At 45.3% G+C, this 23071-nt stretch overlaps 1 protein-coding gene across 1 annotated transcript in view; it reads right to left on the bottom strand.

Annotated features, from left to right (window-relative positions):
* Nucleotides 1–23071, bottom strand: part of LOC144498528 (thyrotropin-releasing hormone-degrading ectoenzyme-like) — a 139710-nt gene that overhangs the window by 6648 nt on the left and 109991 nt on the right. Inside the window, exons 12-19 of the mRNA XM_078219779.1 lie at nt 21406–21539; nt 21247–21302; nt 16620–16767; nt 13654–13751; nt 6609–6716; nt 3142–3309; nt 2906–3046; nt 1243–1324 (exon numbers count right to left, since the gene is read on the bottom strand). Of these exons, the coding sequence (XP_078075905.1) occupies nt 1243–1324; nt 2906–3046; nt 3142–3309; nt 6609–6716; nt 13654–13751; nt 16620–16767; nt 21247–21302; nt 21406–21539 (935 nt within the window). The remainder of the gene's footprint in view (nt 1–1242; nt 1325–2905; nt 3047–3141; nt 3310–6608; nt 6717–13653; nt 13752–16619; nt 16768–21246; nt 21303–21405; nt 21540–23071) is intronic.

Genomic DNA, 23071 nt, shown 5'->3' with positions numbered 1-23071 from the left:
GTTCAAAGTGTATTTTGATCGACACATGAACAGGAGGCGATTAGAGGGATGGAAACCACGTCTCGGCGCAGGCTTGGTGGGCCGAAGGGCCTGTTCCTGTGCAGTATTGTTCTTTGTTCTTTGTCATTCTTTGGCCAACGATTGATAAAGATAGAATAACAATACATGCAGATAGCTCCATCTCACAATGCTTTCCTGACACTCAAAGTGAAAAGTCGGCAGAAACTAAAATTTAAGAGGAAGCCTTGATCATATTGTTTATTTACAAAATATAAAATATCAGGTCACTTTTAACTACAAATCTGTCTTGATCTCACACATCTGAAAGTGAAATTCATAACTGGGAAATGTCTGACAAGGTCAACATGGTGGAAATTGGACCTTGTCACACCAATTCTATGGGACCTAAAGATCCAATTTCAAGACCTGAACCCAAAGTACGCCTAAAGGGACTCTAACTTGATATTGGTTCAAGCCAAAATCTAGGAGTTCCTGCTAGCTCCCCAAACATGCATTAACCCTTTTACGTTATGTAAAGAAGGGGCCAGCATCGGTGATAAGGAATTTGATTGTGCAGAGCTGGTGCTGGTCCAGCTAACAATCCCTCAGGGGTGAATACGTTTTATGTAAAATGCCATAATTGTTGCTATGGAGCAAGAGCACTCCCCATCTCCATGGCATCTCACTGGGCCCCCTGTTTACCTCTGCCCTTCCTTCCCTTTATCACTCGACCACCTCTGCTGGGAGAGGCCATGACTGGTAACATAAGCAGTGCATTATTACATCCAAATTAACTTTCTTCAGATAGCTGAGCTGCCGGTGACGATACGGCAGATGGCTCATCCAAATAACGTCAGTGAGCCTTGCAGCCTAATTGTGGACCAGCTTTGGGTTTCTCGGTTGGAAAATATGACACCCACTTAAGGCCCAAAAATGGTGCAAATTCATCACTCGAAAATAAATCACGTGTAGGCAATCTAGCCGGAATCTTACTGACCCACCCGCCACGGGAATCAGAGCGGGCGACAGGCGGACCATGGAAAGGTCCGTTGACCTCGGGCGGGATTTTACGGTTTCGGGATGACCGAGGCCGTAAAACCCTGCCCACAATTGCTGCAATTTGGGATCAATATCACCTGTGGAAAGGTGAGCTTTTAATTTGTTCCTTTTTGGAATATAATATTTTTAACTTGAATCCAGTTCTAACGGCGAGAACCCTCGTGCGTGCGGTGAAACATTTACCTCCTTTAGTTCAGCTTCACTGCTTAGAAACTCCGTCACACCTTTGATGAGTCTGGAGTTCATAAACAAAGCTTCTCCGTATCTGGTGGAAACATTAGATAGCATACTTAATAACACACTTAGATAGCATACTTAATAACACACTTAGATAGCATACTTAATAACACACTTAGATAGCATACTTAATAACACACTTCCTAAAGCAGGCGTTTAATTTTGCTTCCATTTTCCAAAATAAAATTATATTGGCTCGTTCCATTGAATGATTAGGAGGTCCGTGGGGAGCCACAGCAAGATCTGGGGACACGGATTCAAATCCCGCCATGGCTAATGGTGAAATTTGAATTCAATAAAAATCAGGAAATAAAAGTCTAATGATGACCATGAAACCATTGTCGATTGGTTCACTAATGTCCTTTAGGGAAGGAAATCTGCCGTCCTTACCTGGTCTGGCCTACATGTGACTCCAGAGCCACAGCAATGTGGCTGACTCTCAAATGCCTTCATGGAGGGCTGTTAGGGACGGGCAATAAATGCTGGCCCAGCCAGCGACGCTCATGTCCCAGAAAATGAATCTTAATAAAGTTAGTTGTTGGCCGTGGAAGGAGCATTCACAACAAGGTTCAACGGGCTGATAATCATGTCAGGAACACTTCCCTCACTATTCCCCAAAGAGAAAAACAGTGGCCAGAATTTTATGTTGTTTGGGCAGTCCAACCGAGGAAAACATTCGAGAAAAAGATGGACATGTGTCCCACCCTCATCGCGCACTTGCTCAGTATTTCAGTTGTGGGGTACACAAGAGGACCGGAGGCACGTTCCGCCAACAATCAAGCAGGAAATTGAGCTCATTAGGACGTCAATTGAACCAATTTTCCATGGTTTGTCTGCTTTTACGGTTGGTCAGGCGGCCTTTATGTTTAACACTGCAACCTCGATCCAGGTCTGAAATAGAAGTTAAAAGTTGACTGGGGACTGAGGTTTGTGCTTGAATGTGCTGCCTCGACACTCTTTGCACAGTTTATCTCTCTCAATTTACTTTTCACAGGTCTGCAGTTCCCTGGGGCAGCTCTGCAGTGGGTACCCCCTGAGGGGGCATGGTAGAAGAACCAGCGCCCGTCCTCACCCACCCTCCTGGGCAACGCTGGGCTTTTCCCATCATGTCATTCATACTGGATTGGAGTGAATTTGCGCCCCGGGGCATCTTGTGGCCAGGAACATGTTTCACACCCACAACTGGGCCTGCCAAGTGCGTGTGCCCAATGGAAGACAAATTCAGACCAGTGTGTTTATAAGGATATGCTAAAAAAAATGGAATCAGTTTAGGGGCGGCATGGTGGCACAGTGGTTAGCACTGCTGCCTCACAGCTCCAGGGACCCGGGTTCAATTCCAGTCTCAGCTGACTGTCTGTGTGGAGTTTGCATGTTCTCCCCTGTGTCTGTGTGGGTTTCCTCCGGGTGCTCCAGTTTCCTCCCACAGTCCAAAGATGTGCAGGTTAGGTGTATTGACAATGCTAAATTGCCCCTTAGTGTCCCAGGATACGTAGGTTAGAGGGACGAGTGGGGAAAATATGTGGGGTTGCAGGGATAGGGCCTAGGTGGGATTGTTGTCAGTGCAGACTTGATGGCCTCCTTCTGCACTGTAGGGTTTCGATTTGTTTACCTCGAATTAAAAACGGTCCACTTATCCCGGAAAAACTTCCAGGCCAATTCACGCCCCTTTGGATATTTGGCCACATGAACTACAACATCGATGGTATTCTGGTCAGGAACCAACTGGGAGTTCAGGGACAGATTAAGAAGCCTGAAAAGAGAAAATCAGTTATATTAAAATATTTTCATTTCTTATAAAGATAAACAGAGTTTATTATCATTAAAGCAGTTCAATGGCAAATTAACCTGTTCAGCAAATATATATTTTTGCTGCATGCTAAAGCCTCCAGTAGGATCTTCTTCTCCGAAACGGCAGTCGAGGATTGGTATTTGCTCAAGATGAATTCCCAGACGTTGTCGTCCATGAGGGAAATCCCAGTGCAATAGGCAATGTCTCGAACATTTGGTGGTATTCTGGAACACACAAATACAAAGTGTTGGCATTTTACGTTCGATACAATGGCTCGAGTCTTCCGGTGAGGGTCGGAATCCCTATTTGCGATCTTAAACAGACAAAATAATACACACTTACCTTCCTGTGTTCAAGATTATGAGGGACATGGACAGAGTGGATGAGGAGCAGCTGTTCCCTTAGTTGAAGGGTCAGTCACGAGGGGGCATCAGTTCAAGGTGAGGGGCAGGGCATTTAGAGGGGATGTGAGGAAAATCTATTTTACCCAGAGGGTGCTGACGGTCTGGAATGCGCTGTCTGGGAGGGTGGTAGAGACGGGTTGCCTCACATCCTTTAAATCCTTCTCAGAAGACTAAGGAAATTTGGCATGTCAGCTACGACTCTCACCAACTTTTACAGACGCACCATAGAAAGCATTTAGGCTATTGAGTTGGATGATCTGCCATCTTCATAATGAATGGCAGAGCAGGCTCGAAGGGTCGAATGGCCTTCTCCTGCTCATATTTTCGATGTTTCTATGTTTGTATCACAGCTTGGTATGGCTCCTGCTCTGCCCAAGACCGCACAAAACTACAAAAGGTCATGAGTGTAGCCCAATCCAACACGCAAACCAGCCTCCTTTCCATTGACTCTGTCTACACTTCCCACTGCCTTGGAAAAGCAGTCAGCATAATTAAGGATCCCACACACCCCGGGCATACTCTTTCCACCATCTTCCATCGGGAAAAAGATACAAATGTCTGAGGTCACGTACCAACCGACTCAAGAACAGCTTCTTCCCTGCTGCTGTCAGACTTTTGAATGGACTTACCTTGCAGTAAGTTGATCTTTCTCTACACCCTAGTTATGACTGTAACACTACATTCTGCACCCTCTCGTTTCCTTCTCTATGAATGGTATGCTTTGTCTGTGTAGTGCACAAGAAACAATACCTTTCACTGTATGTTAATACATGTGACAATAATAAATCAAATCAAGTCAATGTCTTTATCCTTCAAGCGGCTATTTCATTTCTAACACAGTTACTGGCATCAATACACCCTGCATAATTAATAATACTTAGTTTCATAAAATGACTGATTGAATGCAGGAAGCCACTTCAAGCAAAAAGTAAAGCAAAGACAGGATTTTATACTGCCAGCCATTCCCTCACCATGGAAGTGTGATGTTAGTGTACCTTTAAGAGATTTGTTTTTAATCATGATCACAACCTGCGGTGATGTCATTGTGGGAGGAGAGAAAAACTGTGGGCAGGTCAGGTAACCAGAGGTCATGTTTCAGTTTTCGTTTTGGGCTCCAGTGTTAGAGGCAGTCACAGAAGCAAGCTGGAAAAGAAGTCTCTTTCTCTCTCTGTTTTGCTTTGAAAACACCCCCAGTTAGCTGAAAGAAAGGCTTGTTGCCACACTGCAGTAAGGAGTCTCTCTGGTGTTTTGGGAAGCTGTCTTGTCTTCAAACTGTTTGGAGTGAATCCAGAGAACTGCAGCCTTCAAACGGACTCAAATTTCTATTAGTCGCATGAGCATTCGTCTGAACTGTGATAAACCTGTGAAAAAGGTCTTTTGTCTGTGGGAGGTTTGGGTTCAGATTGGGACAGCTTATATATATGGCGTATATATTATACATTAAATGTATAATACCATGGTATGTATAATACCATTGTGATGGTTGTTTAGTTTCTTGTTTGTAATTGATGAAAGTGCTTGCTAATCTTCTTACTATACATGTTAACTATATTCTTAATTAAACTTTGATAAAAGCTCCCCAATGGGTCTTTTGAATCACGCCTGAAGTGAAATATCTCATGCTTATCCGAGCCAAATTCAAAATGCAAAACTTATGATTCAAGCGGCCTTCATAAAACACTGTGGATTTTCAAACCTGAACCATAACAGAATTAAAGTCAGTTCCAAATGGTCCGACTTTAAAACTGGCTGCAGTGATAATATGCTGCTGGCGGCCTGAACAAGCCGAGGGTTAGACTTCCGCCGTTCAATGGGAGGAAGTCCCACCTTTGAGAGGCCCAAGCAGCCCAAGAAAGTGGGCACTGTCGGAACTGCCAGCAATCCCTGGCAACAAGATCATGGTGACCAGACCCAGGGACCTTTAGGGTCGGGCACCCTAAGGAGGGGTTGAGATGGCAGATTTTGGAGGCCATAAGGGGAGGCACAAAGGGGGTGGGTAACACCTTGGGGCTGGGGGTGCCCACCCTTGAAGCGAACAGGTGTAGTGATGGAACCCACCCCATTCCTTCCTGCCTTTACAACAAAGTTGTTTAAGAAACGTCCTTCCCACTCTGACTGGCATTCCACTGCCTAGTCTAGTGTATTATGGCAGTGGAGGCAGTTTAAAGGCCTTATGTGGACAGTACATGGACAATAGATGGCCACTTAAGATCCTCAATAGGCCTAAGGGCCGGAAAGCTAGTGGAGGCTTTACTCATCCCCCACATCATGAGGGCTGGGACAGGAATGGGGTGAGCTAGCTACCTCACATACTTTAAGTGTTCTCCACCCCCCCCCAACTGAAAATATGCCCAGCTGGAATATGTGGGGGGAGGGGGGGGAATGGGAGGGGGGCGGCATGGGGAGAGTAAAATCCAGCCCATGGGGTTACCATGATTGTATTGAATGAGAAAGTTCAAAGGGTGGAATGGTCTAATACCTGTCCCTATTTCTAATATTCTTACACAATTCTTTCCAGCATCCTTTTTGGTTGTATTCCAGCTTGATATGGCTCCTGCTCTGCCCAAGACTGCAAGAAACTACAAAGGGTCGTGAACGAAGCCCAGTCCACCACGCAAACCAGCATCTCATCCATTGACTCTGTCTACACTTCCAGCTGCCTCGGAAAAGCAGCCAGCATAATCAAGGACCCCACACACCCCAGACATACTCTCTTCCACCTTCTTCCATCAGGAAATAGGTATCTACCAACTCAAGAACAGCTTCTTCCCTGCTGCCATCAGACTGGATCTACCTTATATTAAGTTGATCTTTCTCTCCACCCCAGCTATGACTGTAACACTATATGCTGCACTCTCTCCTTTCTTTCTCCCCTATGTACTCTATGTACAGTATGCTTTGTCTGTATAGCGCGCAAGAAATAATACTTTTCACTGTCTACAGTACGTGTGACAATAATAAATCAAATGAAATTATAATTTAAATGATATTCCCTGCTGAGACAGAATTACTTTTTGATTTGCTATGTCCTACTTTACAAGAGTAAGCATTCCATGCAAAAAGCATTCGCAAATTCATTTCAAATGAAAGTGATAATCCCAACTATTTAAGGTGTGTACCTGTTCTGGTCACTGGCCATCCATTCTGAAACAAGCGACACAGCCTTCTCGTGGCAGAGGGCAATACCAAATTTACAGGCCAGGATAATAACCTTCCGACGCAGTTCCCTGTCGGAAAAGAAAACAACCAGTCAGCGGAAAGGTTTCCTACCCGCGCAAGTTGCTGATGAATTTTCAATGGATCGTCCTGGCAACTGGGCCTCACATCCGCCAGCACAGTGGTTAGCACTGCTGCCTCTCAGCATTAGGGACACAGGTTCAATTCTGACCTTGGGTGATGTCTGTGTGGAGTTTGCACTTTCTCCCCATGTCTGCGTGGGTTTCCTCTGGGTGCTCCAGTTTCCTCCCAAAGTCCAAAGAAGTGCGGGTTAGCCATCGATTGGCCATGATAAATTGCCCCTTAGTGTCAGCAGGATTATCAGGATAAATGTGTGGGGTTACAGGAATAGGGCCTGGGTGCGATTAGTGGTTGGTACAGACTCGATGGGCCGAATGGCCTCTTGCTGTACTGTGGGGATTCTATGTTCTATGTAAAAGATCTTGAAGTTTCAACCAAAGGCAAAACTGTGGAGGAGACATCAATTCCCGCTGCCAGGCATATTCAGGCAATGTCTGCATTGCGAAACTCCTGCTGTCATCAGCACACTGCACATGACAAGGCCACTCACTTTCAGGCAAAATATGAATGTTACCAGCAATTCCGCTTGTCTTATTTTTTTATTAAGTTGCAGTGACATGGTTGGTGCAAAACACACCCGAATATCCATTTTAAATAAGCTTTTTCTTCTCCTTGGAATTGGTAAGGAAAGATTCCAGCCCTGTCATGGCGGAATCTTTCTTTATATAGTATCCCTACAGAGCAGAAAGAGGCCATCCAGCCCTCAACTCTGCATTGATTCTCCAAAAGAGCATCCCCAACCCCCCCATCATCCCTGTAAGGTGGCACAGTGGTTAGCACTGCTGCCTCACAGAGCCAGGGGCCTGGGTTCAATTCCAGCCTTGGGTCACTGTCTGTGTAGAACATAGAAAGCCACAGCACAAACAGGCCCTTCGGCCCACAAGTTGCGCCGATCACATCCCCACCTCTAGGCCTATCTATAGCCCTCAATCCCATTAAATCCCATGTACTCATCCAGAAGTCTCTTAAAAGACCCCAACGAGTTTGCCTCCACCACCACCGACGTCAGCCGATTCCACTCACCCACCACCCTCTGAGTGAAAAACTTACCCCTGACATCCCCCCTGTACCTACCCCCCAGCACCTTAAACCTGTGTCCTCTCGTAGCAACCATTTCAGGTAGAGTTTGCATGTTCTCCCCGTGTCTGCGTGGGTTTCCTCCGGGTGCTCCGGTTTCCTCCCACAGTCCAAAGATGTGCAGGTTAGGTTGACTGGCCATGCAAAATTGGGTAAAAAGTCTCACAACACCAGTTAAAGTTCAACAGGTTTATTTGGTAGCACAAGCGACAAGCTTTCAGAGCACTGCCCCTTCTCACCTGACGAAGGGGCAGTGCTCCGATAGCTGGTGGCTTGTGCTACCAAATAAACCTGTTGGATTTTAACCTGGTGTTGTGAGACTTCTTACTGTGCTTACCCAGTCCAACACCGACATCTCCATATCACGCTAAATTGACCCTAGTGTTGGGGGATTAGCAGGGGAAATGTGTGGGGTTTCGGGGATAGGGCCTGGCTGGGATTGTGGTTGGTACAGGCTCCATTGATTAGATTAGCTGCAGAATCTAGCAGAATGATACATCATCATAATAGCTTACACTACTCTTACAGAAAGGTTACTGACCCCAAATCAGAACAAAGGCAATGCCGAAGAGACTGACCATAACCGTCAAGCTGGTCACCCATCCAGCCAGGATTTAAAATCTCTCAGAATCCTTCTGAGTGCTTAGAACTATTTTAAGAGACTGAGGTAGGTTTCCACGTCTTACCGGGTAGAGTAGGCCCGTAGTTCACCCGACAGAATTGGTCTAACACCTGAATAATTTTCACCGTTGAGCTTCTTAGTGCAGCTGAGTTGAAGTGGGAGAAGGATTGGGGTGGTTAAGGTCGGGCTACACAGAGGACAGTTTTTGTGGGGCGGCACAGTTACAAAGTGGATAGCACTGCTGCCTCACAGTGCCAGGGACCCGGGTTCAATTCACAGGCTTGGATCACTGTCTGTGCGGAGTCTGCACGTTCTCCCCATGTCTGTGTGGGTTTCCCCCGGGTGCTCCGGTTTCCTCCCACAGTCCGAAAGACGTGCTGGTTAGGTGCATTGGCCATGCTAAATTCTCCCTCAGGCACTGGAGTGTGGCAACTGGGGGATTTTCACAGTAACGTCATTGCAGTGTTAATGTAAGTCTACTTGTGGCACTGATAAATTTTTAAAAATGAAGAATTTTTAAAAATAAAGCATTAAATGGAGGTGGTCGCCTGCTTTCTGAAATCTCTGGAACAGCCAATTAACAAGGATCCCGACTGTGATGATACAAGTTCAATTCATATCAATGTATTTCCCTCTTTATCTTGTTTAAGGGGAATGTTTAAAATTTCAGGTTTTTTATGCCAGCAGTCAGTGTGCCTGGAAAACATTTAATTCAAGCATGTGAAAGCAAGTTAACACCTCATTTTCAGCTAGGAATTTGTTACTTGGATGAACTTTCTGATTAAAGTTGATTGACAGGGTCATGTGATAAACTGGGTCTGTAGCAGAGAGAAAGAAGCTCTTGCAATTTTAAAATTGCATTTCTAGCTGGGGCACCGATGAAGACAGGGATCTGCAAGCTGCTCTAAATCTCAGTTTCTCTCTGAAAGCCTCAATCTGTAAATACAATTTGTAGCAAGTATATTTATGGTTGCTAACTGTATTTAATGTAACATTTAAGTCTCCAAGAGGAATGCTGCTTATTTGGAACTGAAACAGTCATAAGCTACAAAGTAAAGTTTTTTCCTTTCATTTTTACAGATTGGTCAGTTGTTAATAGTTAAGCTGTTTCATTTATTACAGCTTTATTTATTAGATAAACTTTGTTTTACTATAAAAGATCCCTAATTTATCAGTGGAATCATTCCTGGAAGGAAGTATCCTTTCGTCACATTTCTGCCAAAATATTGTTGCAGTTCAGGCTGGCACCTTAATATAACTTGGGGTTCTGCTCCAGCACCCTAACGCCAAAGATAACTGCATTCCAAGATCTTTGCACTAGAATCACAGAATCCCTACATTGCAGAAGGAGGCTATTCAGCCCATCGAACCTGTACCGGTAACAATCCCATCCAGGTCCTATCCCCGTAATCCCATGTATTTAGCCTGCTAGTCCCCCTGACACTAAGGGGCAATTTAGCATGGCCAATCAACCTAACCCACACATCTTTGTACTGTGGGAGGAAACCGGAGCACCCGGAGGAAACTCACGCAGACATGGGGAAAATGTGTAAACTCCACACAGATAGTCACCTAAAGTTGGAATTGAACCTGGGTCCCTGCTGCTGTGAGGCAGCAGCGCTAACCACTCTGCCATTGTGCCGCCACATTGCTACTGCAAGTAGGTTCAAGAATCAATCCCAATGTTAACTACGTTGGGGGGCGGCACGGTGGCACAGTGGTTAGCACTGCCGCCTCACAGCGCCAGGGACCTGGGTTCGATTCCCGGCTTACGCACTGTCTGTGCAGAGTCTGCACGTTCTCCCCACGTCCGCATGGGTTTCCTCCGGGTGCTCTGATTTTCTCCCAATGTCTGCAAGACGTGCTGGTTAGGTGAATTGGCCATGCTAAATTCTCCCTTGGTGTACGCGAACAGGCTCCCGAGTGTGGCAACTAGGGAATTTTCACAGTAACTTCATTGCAGTGTTAATGTCGGCCTACTTGTGACTAATAACTAAACTTTATTTTATTTTTACTTTATTTTATGCTGTGTTGTTCACCAATACCTACCCAGGTTGCTATAAAAGATTAACTTTCAGCTTGTTACAAAATATTATTTCCAAAATATACATTTGATTTTCAGTTGGGTCTTTTTCATCACTCTGATCATTCATGCAATAAGATCACAGCTTCCATGATTTGGAGTGCACTCATAGCATCTACTTTTACTATGACTGCATGTAAGTGTATGTGGTTCAGACCGTAAGAGTGTCTATGATCTCGAGATCATCTGCAACTTCAAAGTCAAATATGGCTTCAAATTTCACAAAGCAATCTGGAATTGCAAAGGCACCAACTGGGAAAGATGAATAGCAAAGTTACGCCAATGCACTATCAGGTCGCAATGAGCATTTGTTTATTCAAGCTTTGCCTTCAGCCTTGACAGAGCAAGTTGACATTTGGTCCCCTGGGGGCGTCAGAACTAAGGTAGTAAACGGATATGGATAGGTTAGGTGAGTGGGCCAAAATGTGGCGGATACATGGATGGGTGCAGCTCCAACAACACTCAAGCAGCTTGACACCATCCAGGACAAAGCAGCCCGCTTGATTGGCACCACATCTACAAACATCCGCTCCCTTCACCACTGATGCTCAGTATCAGCAGTGTGTACTATCTACAAGATTCACTGCAGCAATTCACCAAAGGTCCTTAGACAGCACCTTCCAAACCCCATTACCACTTCCATCTAGAAAGTCAAGGGCAGCAGATACATGGGTCCACCACCACCTGCAAGTTCCTCTCTAAGCCACTCACCATTCTGACTTGGAAATATTCCATTGTTCCTTCACAGTCGCTGGGTCAGAATCCTGGAATTCCCTCCCTAACGGCATTGTGGGCCAACCCACAGCAGGTGGACTGCAGCGATTCAAGAAGGCAGCTCACCACCACCTTCTCAAGGGCAACTAGGGATGGGCAATAAATGCTGGCCAGCCAGCGACGCCCATATCCCACAAATAAATTTTTTAAAAAGGGGATGGAGTTTAACGTGGATAAGTGTGAGGTTATCCATTTTGGTCGGAAAATTGGAAAGGCAGGTTATTGGGCCGGAATCTCCGACCTCGCCCACGGCTGGGATTTTCCGGTCTCGCTGCAGTGAATGGAAATTTGGCCGCACGCCAAATTCTCCATTCTCGCTGGCAGTGGGGCATGAACAGCAGGAGAATTCCACCATTATCTAAATGGGAGGATACTTTGGGTTGCTTTGGTGCAGAGGATCTGGGTGCCCTCATGCATGAGTCGCAGAAAACTGGTATGCAGGTACAGCAGGTAATAAGGAAAGCAAATGGAACATTGTCATTAGTAGCTAAAGGAATAGAATATAAAAGTGTTGCTGAAATTACACAAGGCATTGGTGAGACAGCACCTGGGGTACTTGTCCCCTTATTTGAGGAAGAATGTAGTGGCATTAGAGGTTGTTCAGAGGAGGTTTACTAGATTGATTTCAGAGATGAGGGGTTTGTCTTCTGAAGAGAGATTGGGCAGTTTAGGCCTAAACAGTCAAGAAGAATGAGAGGAGATCTAATTGAGGTATACAAGATGATAAAAGGTATTGACATTGTATACATCGAGCAGATGCTTCCTCATGTGGGGCAATCTAGAACAAGAGGTCATAGTTTTAGGATATTTAATGGATTTAAAATGGAGATTAGAAGAAATTACACCTCTGAAAGGATGGTGAATCTGTGGCATTCACTACCCCAGGGTGCACTGGATGCCGGGACATTGAGTAAATTTAAGGAGATAAGACAGATTTTTAATTAGTAATGGGTTGAAGGGTTGTGGAGAATGGGCAGGGAAGTGGAGTCGAGGCTGAGACAAGATCAGCCATGATTGCATTGAATGGCAGGGCAGGCTCGAGGGGCTGAATTACTTACTCCTGCTCCTAGATCTTATATTCTTAAATTTACAAGAACTTTGACATGCGCCTCTAATATCAGCATCTGTCCTGGCTTTTGACTGCCACCATTTTGATGTCCACTCTGCCATTAGATGGACAGGGACAAAATGTACATTTTTGCCATTAACTAGACAAGGGTTCACTGAGCAATCAGCGTTGATGGGATGCCCAGGTTTTGCGGACCCAAATATACTGCCAGCATTGAGATAAAACCTTTTCTCCCCCACCCCTTTAAAGTGTTACAAATATTAAAAGCAAAATCATCTTGAGTTGGGGAAAACAATACTCTGACATTTGACCTCAAGCTTTACCTACTTGTGATTATAGATAGAATCACAGAATCCCTACAGTGCAGAAGGAGGCCATTCGGCCCATTGAGCCTGCACAGACAACAATCCCACCCAGGCTCTATCCCCATAACCCCACATGCAGGTACAACCCTGCTAATTTCCCTGACACTAAGGGGCAATTTACCGTGGCCAATCAACCTAACCTGCACATCTTTGGACTGTGGGAGGAAACTGGAGCACCCGGAGGAAACCTACGCAGACACGGGGAGAAAGTGCAAACTCCACACAGACAGTGACCCGAGTCAGGAAGTGAACCCGGGTTTCTGGCGCTGTGAGGCAGCAGTGCTAACCACTGCACCACCGTGCCACCCCGGTGTTGGGAAACTTATGGGCAGTGAGGACGTGGCTACCAATGCAAACGTGCCCAAACATGAAGAGATTTGCATTGAATTAAAGTCATTGCAAAGGTAAATGGAAACAGCTTCACCTCAGATTAAGTACAAAGTGAACCCTTTCCCAACAGCAACATACTGCCAAGAAAGTGTCACCATTTGCAAAGATTCTCAGTCATGATTAAGGATGGGTCACTTAACTCCATACTTGGTAATTCCAAGGAGTTACATAAGAAAGAAATTGTCAGCACCATCGACCCAAGATGAAAGTAATTTGGGAACTGATCGGAAATACACGGCAATGTAAATTAAGTAATTCAACTTCAGTTTGCAGACTCGACCACTAAGAAGGTCTCCAACATTGAATATTGCAGTCAAACAGTGACATGTGGAAATAATAACACATCAACGACATTGAACTATCACGGCACTGTTCACTTGACCACCATGAGACCCCCATTTGTATCATGCCCCAATATTCACCAATTGCTGAAAAGTCAACTTATCTATGATCAGTTCTTAAAACTTGATAAAGTAAATGATTTAACTCAGTCTGGTATGGTGCTTGAACAATGGAACTGTTTGCTGCATCCTCTGGCCACCCCAGTAGGTTGTACGCTGGTGCAACTTGCCGCAGGATATATTGCTAAAGGAAGGAAAAAAAGGTGAGAAAATTTGTGAGATCTTGTCAACATAACTTCATAATTGACCAAGCATTAGTCATGTGTTCAGTTACGGATACTGTTGTAGCACATTCTAACAATGGCGTACCCCTTGAAGCAGATCTTGACAAACCCACTTGTCCCACATCCTGAGGTTGTTCAGGCTTTTACACTCGTTAAACGATTATAAAATTACAGCAAACACTTAGGACCTTAAATTCTGATCAGATCCAATGTAGAAAAGTCAGCATAGTTCCTGGAGAAGACTTAAGATTTGGAGCTAAAGCTCCTCTAGACAAGATTGTTGTTCCCACTGGCGGGTGAGACTAGAACTAGGGGACATGGCCTCAAAATAAGGGAGAGCAGATTGAGGACTGAGTTGAGGAGGAACTTCTTCACCCAAAGGGTTATGAATCTTTGGAATTCCCTGCCCAGTGAAGCAGTTGAGGCTACCTCACGGAATGTTTTTAAGGCAACGATAGATAAATGTTTGAACAGTAAAGTAATTAAGGGTAATGGTGAGTGGTCGGGTAAGTGGAACTGAGTCCACGAAAAGATCAGCCATGATCTTATTGAATGGCGGAGCAGGCTCAAGGGGCCAGATGGCCTGCTTCTGCTCCTAGTTCTTATGTTCTTATGATTCGGCCCAGTGTTCGGCAGTGAGCCATTGGTCGGAGAGGAAGGGAGAAATGTCCACATCTTCTGTCAATTGTAGATGTGTAAGTGGGTTCCTCGGCTACCCTGGGAACTTTGCCCAGGATGAACTCATATATCCTCAACCTAACGCCTAATAGTGTTTAACCCAGTGGAGCACAAACTCTTCTCACATTAACCAATTGGCCTCATTTTCACCCTCAGTCCAACATTCTGCCGCTCCACATTTTTGGGCATTGATTGGGATTCTGACGCTATTGACACCACCTAAAAGCTATAGACCACCCCAGCCTAAGTATGCGATTAACCCTCTCCCTAGGACCTCGCTAGCAGTGAGAGTGTGCCGTATTTCAATATTTTATTTGTTGTGGGGCGTGATACAGAATCAAGTCGTCCAGGGCAGTGAGGATGATGGTTACTGCAAAATAATCCTGTTCACATAATAGCTGCAACATGGACAAATCCAGGTTGTGAATCAGCTTTTGGCTTCACCTCCTCAGTCTGCTTTTCCAAAGATGAGAGAAGTGCATGAGGGAGCCTTTGAATGACACAATATCATTGAGGTCATGCGATGCTCCCATTGTTATGCTGTTCCAAGTTACACTATCATATGATTGCTAGGACGTGGAATGAGTTCATTCCTTACATAAGATGCAAGGATAACATCTGGGAGCGTCCAGCGCGACTGAAACCAAGGGGATATGAATGGAAGTCCGGAAGTTTGGAACACGGTCCTGCATTTCACTGTCACATGATTAGGTCCTAATGCGAGCCACGTGTTTTTCAGATATGGCCCCAGAAAAGGGGAGATGTATTTCCTCATTTGCTGAAAGTATGGGAGGAATTTTCCCATTCCCCCCGCCACGGGAATTGTAGCGGGCAGGGAGGACCGTGCAAAGGGCTGTTGACCTCGGGTGGGATTTTCTGGTTTGGGGGCGAGGACAGCCGGAAAATTCCACTCTATAGATTTGGTTAAATTACATAGAAATATGACAGGCAAGTGGATTTATGAGCACCGTGCAAGAACAGAAGTTATTAAAATTTAAATATTCAATTATTGCCATAATTTCTCAAATATAAAGATTTCAATACAGATGGATATTTTTTGATTCATAATGCCCGATTCTGCACGAGAGTGGGCAAGATTAATCCAATTCCTTGCTATCATTCATAATGTTTCATTTTCTTCAAGTATATTAACCATTCTCTTGTTGCATATAATGATGGATTCAGCTGTAGTAACTACATGAGGTGATGTATTCCATGTTCACCAAATAGCCTGTTTGAACAAACTTCAGTTCAGTGTGCACGTTTTCATTTGAGGTGAAGGGATTGAAAGGTTATGGGGGGAAGGCAGGATCAGGCTATTGAGTTGGATGATCAGCCATGATCATAATGAAAAGCGGAGAAGGTTCGAAGGGTCAAATGGCCTTCTCCTGCTCAGATTTTCTATGTTTCTATGTTTCTATCACAGCTTGGTATGGCTCCTGCTCTGCCCAAGACCGCAAGAAACTATAAAGGGTCGTGAATGAAGCCCAGTCCATCACGCAAACCAACCTCCCATCCATTGGCTCATACCCTTCCCGCTGCCTCGGAAAAACAGCCAGCATAATTAAGGACACCACGCATTCCATACGTATTCTCTTCCACCTTCTTCCGTCGGGAAAAAGATACAAAAGTCTGAGGTCACATACCAACCGACTCAAGAACAGCTTCTTCCCTGCTGCCATCAAGGCTTTTGAATGGACCTACCTTTCATTAAGTTGATCTTACTCTACACCCTAGCTATAAATGTAACACTACATTCTTCACTCTCTCCTTTCCTTCTCTATGAACGGTATGCTTTGTCTGTATAGCATGCAAGAAACAATATTCTGCACTGTATACTAATACATGTGACCATAATAAATCAAATCAAAATCAAATCAAATTTCAAGTTAGGATTATTAATGACTTCGTTAACCAAATATTAAGGAGTCCAAATTGTAATGTCATTTTTTGTCATTATCTTTGATTTGATTTGATTTGGAAGTGGGAAGTGTAGACAGAGTCAATGGATGGGAGGTTGGTTTGCATGATGGATTGGGCTACACCTCTCCGTGTTAGCACTAACAAAAGCCTATATTTCAAACTACATTGCAGGGTTTTTTCCTATGGAATAGATTAATCTTTATTTAAACTCAACATCAAACTCTTACGCTAAAAATGTTGTACTCCTTGTTCCGATCCACCAACTTGTCGAGGTAGAGCAGTACATTACTTGCAGCATGCCATGGAAGAAACTCTTTCTCCTTATAAAGATATCGTATAATCTCCAGGGGAATATTCTGTGGTAAATAACCAGCTCTAGAGCAAACACACAAGATCAGTCACAGTCACAATATGAAAGTGCTCATGCAAATCTGAGCAATTGCGTTTCGAAGTATGGTATTGTAGGAAGCCACTTTATGTTTCAAACAGTTCCTCATGCAAAAAAGATAAGAAAACAACAATATGAGGGTGACACGGTGGCACAGTGGTCAGCACTGCTGCCTCACAGCACCAGGACCCGGGTTCGATTCCCAGCTTTGATCACTGTCTATGCGGAGTCTGCACATTTTCCCCATGTCTGCATGGGTTTCCTCCGGGTGCTCCCATTTCCTCCCACAGTCTGAAAGATGTGCTGGTTAGGTGCATTGGCCATGCTAAATTCTCCCTCAGTGTACCCGAACAAGTGCCGGAGTGTGGCAACTAGGGGATTTTCACAATAACTTCATGGCAGTGTAAATGTAAGCCTAATTATGACACTGATAAATGAATAAATAAACCCAATGAAATTAGAAAACAGAATCAGTCTCTAATCCCTCCAACCTACAATGTTATCCAGGGTACCTTTTGCCTCTCTGTCACCTACACACATTCTAATTTTCTCTGTCTCACACTAGTACGCAGGCTGGAATCTGGTTATAGCATCAAGTACCTCGACAGCGAGTCCAGAAGTGCATGTAATAGGCAAGGCAGCTTGCCATGCACAATGATGCGGTAGCCAACCAATTAGATATTCATGGACAAGGTGCCCAGCCAATTGTGTGGCAGAGGCAGGCAGGAAGTCAACAATCCTGCCGTTACCTCATGGGATCAAAAGTCAATTTATTTAAAGGACGCCCAAACAGGCACTGATTTCCTGCAGTCCAGCAGCATCAGCCTGGTTGTGTGAGTGGGCGCCTCAACACTACAACCGCAGCTAGAACCTTCTAGTCTTTGTCCACAACTGCTGCTACCATCTTTTCATCTTTCCACCCACCCTCACTCTGGATAACTATATCTGCTGCTACCACCAGCACGTGGCCCCATGGTTTATCAATGCCTGCCCATAGGTTCTACCCCAGACCATCTGGGAATGGCAGGAGGTCATGTTTCCCAGGAGGGGTTCTCCCACCTGACCAAGGCAGCCTAGAACCGAGGTCGCAGCAGAGGTTAGCAGCTGTGGGGCCAACAAATAAAAACAGTGTAGAAAAAGGGTCACCGATCTCCTGTTCTCCACAGTGCTAAGCATTATGGTGTAGACGCAACAAAGTGGCACTCATAAGCGCATCAAGCAATGTAAATGTGCCAGTGCAGAGGGATGCCAGGCAGGACTTTGGGTTCCCGAGCCCTGTACAAGATAGAATGTGGGGAAGCCAGTTCATGATGCGAATGTTGTACGATCTGCAGGAATGTGTGTGCGTGTGTTTGTGTGTGTGTGCATGTCTGAGTGTGCATATGCAAGTGTATGAGTGTGCATGTGCAGGTGTACATGTGCATGTTTGTGTGTGTCTGAGTGTGCATGTGCAAGTGTGTGTGTGTGTACGTGTGCATGTGTTTGTGTGTGTATAAGTGTGCATGTGTGAGTGCATGTGTGTGTGCATGTGTCTGAGTGTGCATATGTGTGTGTGTGTGTGTGTGTGTGTGTGTGTGTGTGTACATGTGCATGTATGCGTGGAACACTTGCTGGGGCAGTGACAATTGCTGTCATCAGCCTGCATGCTGATTAAGGGGTTAGGGGTCCATCAAAAAGACACTCCATCCTTCTTTCTGTCTGCAAGACCTGAAGAGTGTATAACACCAGAGGGCAGGCAAAGACTGGGGGTGCGGGGTGGGGTGGGAGTGGGGGGGGGGGGGGGCGGTGCATGTGTCCCAGAAGTCAGAATCCTGGCCCCCAGCAAAGAGCAGGCATTGGGACTGGCTGGGAAGGATGGTGACCGATTCCGTGCTGATGGAGAGGCCGGAGTTTCAGCGAATCAGAGTGAGAATGTCTCCGGCCTGGTATTCAGAACTGAGCATACATGATGCAGATATGATGGACGGAATTCTCTGGTCTCTCACGCCCCGCCAGAGCCGCCAGCGACAATGGGGAATTTGACACTCGGCCAAATCTCCATTCACTGCAGCGAGGTTGGAGGATCCCAGCAGTGGGCGAGGTCAGAGAACTTCGGCCAATGTGTTGATGGGGTAAGGGACTGTGCATAACTGTGAGCAAATACTTTGAGTTCCCCACTTCGGGTACTCAGAGTCATGATGGACGATGAAAGCAGCCTGCAACAAGCCCGAACTCCTCCTCCAAGGCAGACTAGTCAGAGGATGAACTGTCATTGGTGTACAGGAAGGTACTCTGCCTGTGGTATAGTTGATTACATACCAATGCTTGACGTTGCACTGCCCCCTGGTTGCCATCATCCTGAGTGGCCTGACCATATGCTGGTGCCCCCGGTGGGCATTGCGGTCATTACTGTATCTGGCCCAGGGTCACCCTCACCAGTTCTTCTCAAGATCCACCAGAGCTAGTAGAAAGTCTGGCTGTGGTTGACTGAGCTTGTCTGCCTGAAATTAACTCTGGACACAGGACAGATTTTACAGCCCTCCCTCCTACCCTGAGAGCCTATGGCCAATGGGGCTTGTCATGTTTTTATTGTGATATAACACCCGGGACTTATTACTGTACAAGACATAGGGCACCAATCACCCATCGCAGCAATGCAGTGCCTTACTGCAATGATCTGTGTGCAACTGAACCTGTTCACCTTGTTAGTCGCTAAAAGCTGGAAGTATTAACACCATTGAACAAACATCCTAAAGATGCAATGAGCCAGTGATGAGGGATAATCACCATATTAATAATCATACTCAGTGAAAGGGTTAAAAGATGCAGTTGGGTAGAGAAATCATGCACACACTTTCACTGTAAGACAGTACACCAGGGCACAAAACTGTTATTTGTCATGCAGAAATCTCACACTGAAGCAATGAGAGTCTGTCCAAGCAGATAACATAGGGAGGAAAACTGTGGGGTATAGGTTTATTTATCTATCCACAACTCAGACAGAGAGAATTCAATAAATCAAATATCAGGACATGGGAGAGATAATTGACATCTACAAATCTAAACACAATCTGGGATGTTAAGGACAACTTATAATGATAATAAAACAGATCAGCTAATATGTTCAAACATTTACACTGATTGTAATAGTATAATTAAGCAGGTGTGCAACAGGTGTGCTTGGTTTTTAATATTTGTATCTTATGCATGATGTAACCCGAATCAATAGTTGTGAGTGGCTAGCAATAACTCCGATACTTTGATGGGTTTATGTTAATTACTTGGAATAGAATCTGGTTTTTAACATTTGTGTCCTATGCATGACGTAACCCTAATCAATAGTTGTATGTGGATAGTGATAACTCCTATACTTTGATTGGTATATGTTAATTACTTGTAATAGAATCTAGAAGTATATCTGTTTCTGTAAAACATGTATCCAGGACTCTGGCTGGCCACTAGTTGGCATGCTAGAGTCCTTGCTATAGCTTGCATCATAAATGGTTGTTCTAAACTCCGAAAGCTTGGTCTGGCTACTTAAAGGGAATAAGGTTTGTAACAAGTTAAAAGGCTGAACACCAACAATCCCACAGCAGCCAGTATATCTCAAATTGAGATTTATATAACAGGAAGAGTGAAGATTGATCTCACTTTAAATAACAGGGGAGGTGGTGTTGCAGTGGTATTGATTACAGGACCAGGAAGCCAGAGCAAGATCTGGGGACTTGGGTTCGAATCCGGCCATGGCAAATGGCAAAATTTGAATTCAAAAAAAATCTGGAATAAAAAATCTGATGAAGAAACAATTGTCATAAAAAGCCATCTAGTTCACTAATGTCCTCTAGGAAAGGAAATGTCCCTTCCTTACTTGGTATTTGATTTATTGGGACAGCACGATGGCATAGTGGGGCGGCACGGTGGCACAGTGGTTAGCACTGCTGCCTCACAGCGCCAGGGACCCAGGTTCAATTCCGCCCTCTGGTCACTGTCTGTGAGGAGTTTGCACATTCTCCCCGTGTCTGCGTGGGTTTCCTCCCAGGTGCTCCGGTTTCCTCCCACAGTCCAAAGATGTGCAGGTTAGGCACATTGGTCATGCTAAATTAGCCTTAGTGTCAGGGGGATTAGCAGGAAAAATGTGTGGGATTACGGGAATAGGGCCTGGGTGGGATTGTGGTTGGTACAGACTCGATGGGCCGAATGGTCTCTTTCTGTATTGTACGGATTCTATAAACAGCAACACTTGTTGCAAAATCAAACACAGTGCACAATCTTTACAACAAAACGATAATTCAGTTTGAATTAAATCATAGTACTGTTGGATACTAATCACGTATCGTATAGTACAACTGATGTTAGACTAGTACGTTTTTTTGTGGCTGCCATTAGCAGAGGCAGATTTCTTTCAATGTTGATGTGGGGTGTTAGGTTAGTGTCTCTCGCTGCAGAGTTCACTGAGTTCCTAGTTTTACATTAAGTATAAAATGTACCTGGCTAGGTTGAAAGCATCATCGATTAGCCCTGCTCGGTTTCCAACTGAGATCACCTGTCAGGGTCAACCACACAAAGAAACCATTTAGCAATGAAAAACATGCCAGATGTTGGTGTTTAAAATGATACAACTGACACCAGGAACGCATATCAATTACCTCAGGATTGGTCATGAGTTGCTCAATTAACATTCTCCAGTTCCCCAAGTCGTAGTTAACCCTGAAGTAACTAGTCTGATTCAGGTTTCCTAAAAGCCAGCTACTGTTATCCAGGAAGATGACTCTGTGATGCTCTGTCAAAGAGAAAGGAGACTACAGGTTAATTCAGCCAATTGCGGAACACGCTGCGGACAGGGAGGAAAATCCCACCCCGAGGCTTGACATGTTAGCACTGGGTGGAATTTTCCAGTCCCCCCGCTGCGGCGGGTTTTCCAGCGGCTTAGGCAGCTTGACATTGGCCTTCCGCTCCTGCTGATATCTACGGGACTCAGCGTGGCTCACCCGTCCCTCCACTGGCGAACCCACCACGGAAGGTTGTCTTCAGCGGGTCCCGAGGTTCCCGCAGGAGGGAAGGACTGGAAAATCCCACCTATTGTTTCTCTCTCCGCAGATGCTGTCAGACCTGATAAGATTTAAAATTGTTTATTTGGTCCCTGGAGTCAAACTGACCTCATAGTCGCGGATGAACTATGATTGTGTCAGAAACAATCAGGCAACTGCTAAAGATATAATTTGATAATTCCTTTTGACAGAAATGGAGCAGATTTTTAATACTTCCCCCACCAGAAATGATGCATTATGATGATGAAGAGAATGGCACCAAAATCGTGATCCATACATCTGGCACTGTCTTAACTTACCTGAGAGGGAGCAGTGGGCATCCTGTTTTTCAATGAAAAGTTGTGGCTTGTATAGTGCCAACCCCAATAGTTAAACTATGGCAGGGGATGTAGCATGGTCACAAGGGGTCACAGTGAGTTCTCTCAAATATATCTACTCTGTGGAATGCTTGGAGGCCAGTAAGAGTAGGAATGGTCCCCTCGGCCCTGTAAAGAGTCCTTGAGCCATCTGTACACATCATTTCTGGTGGGAGGAAGTCTTAAAAATCTGCTCCGTCGCCAACATTTCTGTCAAAAGGATTTATCAAATTATCTCTTTAACAGTCGACTGTTTGCCTCTGATACAATCTAGTTCATCAGCGACTATGGGGTCAGTTTAAATAAACATTTTTTAAATCTTGGCAGGTCTGGCAGCATCTACGGAGTGAGAAACAGTGGGTGGGATTTTCCAGTCCATCCCTCCGGCGGGAACCTTCGGACTCGCCGAAGGTGACCTCCCACGACGGGTTCACTGGCGGAGAGACAGGCGAGCCACGCTGAGTGTGGTAGACATCAGCAGGAGTGGAGGAAGATCCTGCCAGCAGCCAATGTCAAGCCGCCTCCGCCGCTGGAAAACCCGCCGCAGCAGCAGGGAGCTCAAAAATCCCACCCAGTGCTAACATGTCAAGTCTCTGGGTGGGATTTTCCTCCTTGTCCGCGGCGTGTTTCCCGTCGATGGGAGACGGTGCGCCGCTCACTGGAGGCGGGATCTTACAGTCCCGGCGTTGTCAACGGGGTTTCTCAATGAACGGACTCCTTGCCACCGGGAAGCCTGCACACTTGGCGGGACTGTAAGATCCCGCTGGCGTGAACACCAGCAAGATTTTGCCGTCTGTTCCTCTCTCCAGAGATACCGCCAAACCTGCGGAGTTTTTCCACCATGTTTTTATTTCAGAACTCCAGCATCAGCCGTATTTTGCATTTACTTTCAAATCTAATTTGCCTCA

The sequence above is a fragment of the Mustelus asterias genome, chromosome 9 (genome assembly GCF_964213995.1).
Source record: "Mustelus asterias chromosome 9, sMusAst1.hap1.1, whole genome shotgun sequence".
NCBI classification, from domain to species: Eukaryota; Metazoa; Chordata; class Chondrichthyes; order Carcharhiniformes; family Triakidae; genus Mustelus; species Mustelus asterias.
The sequence above is the reverse complement of the archived record's forward strand: the minus strand, read 5'-3'. Positions and strand labels throughout refer to the sequence as shown.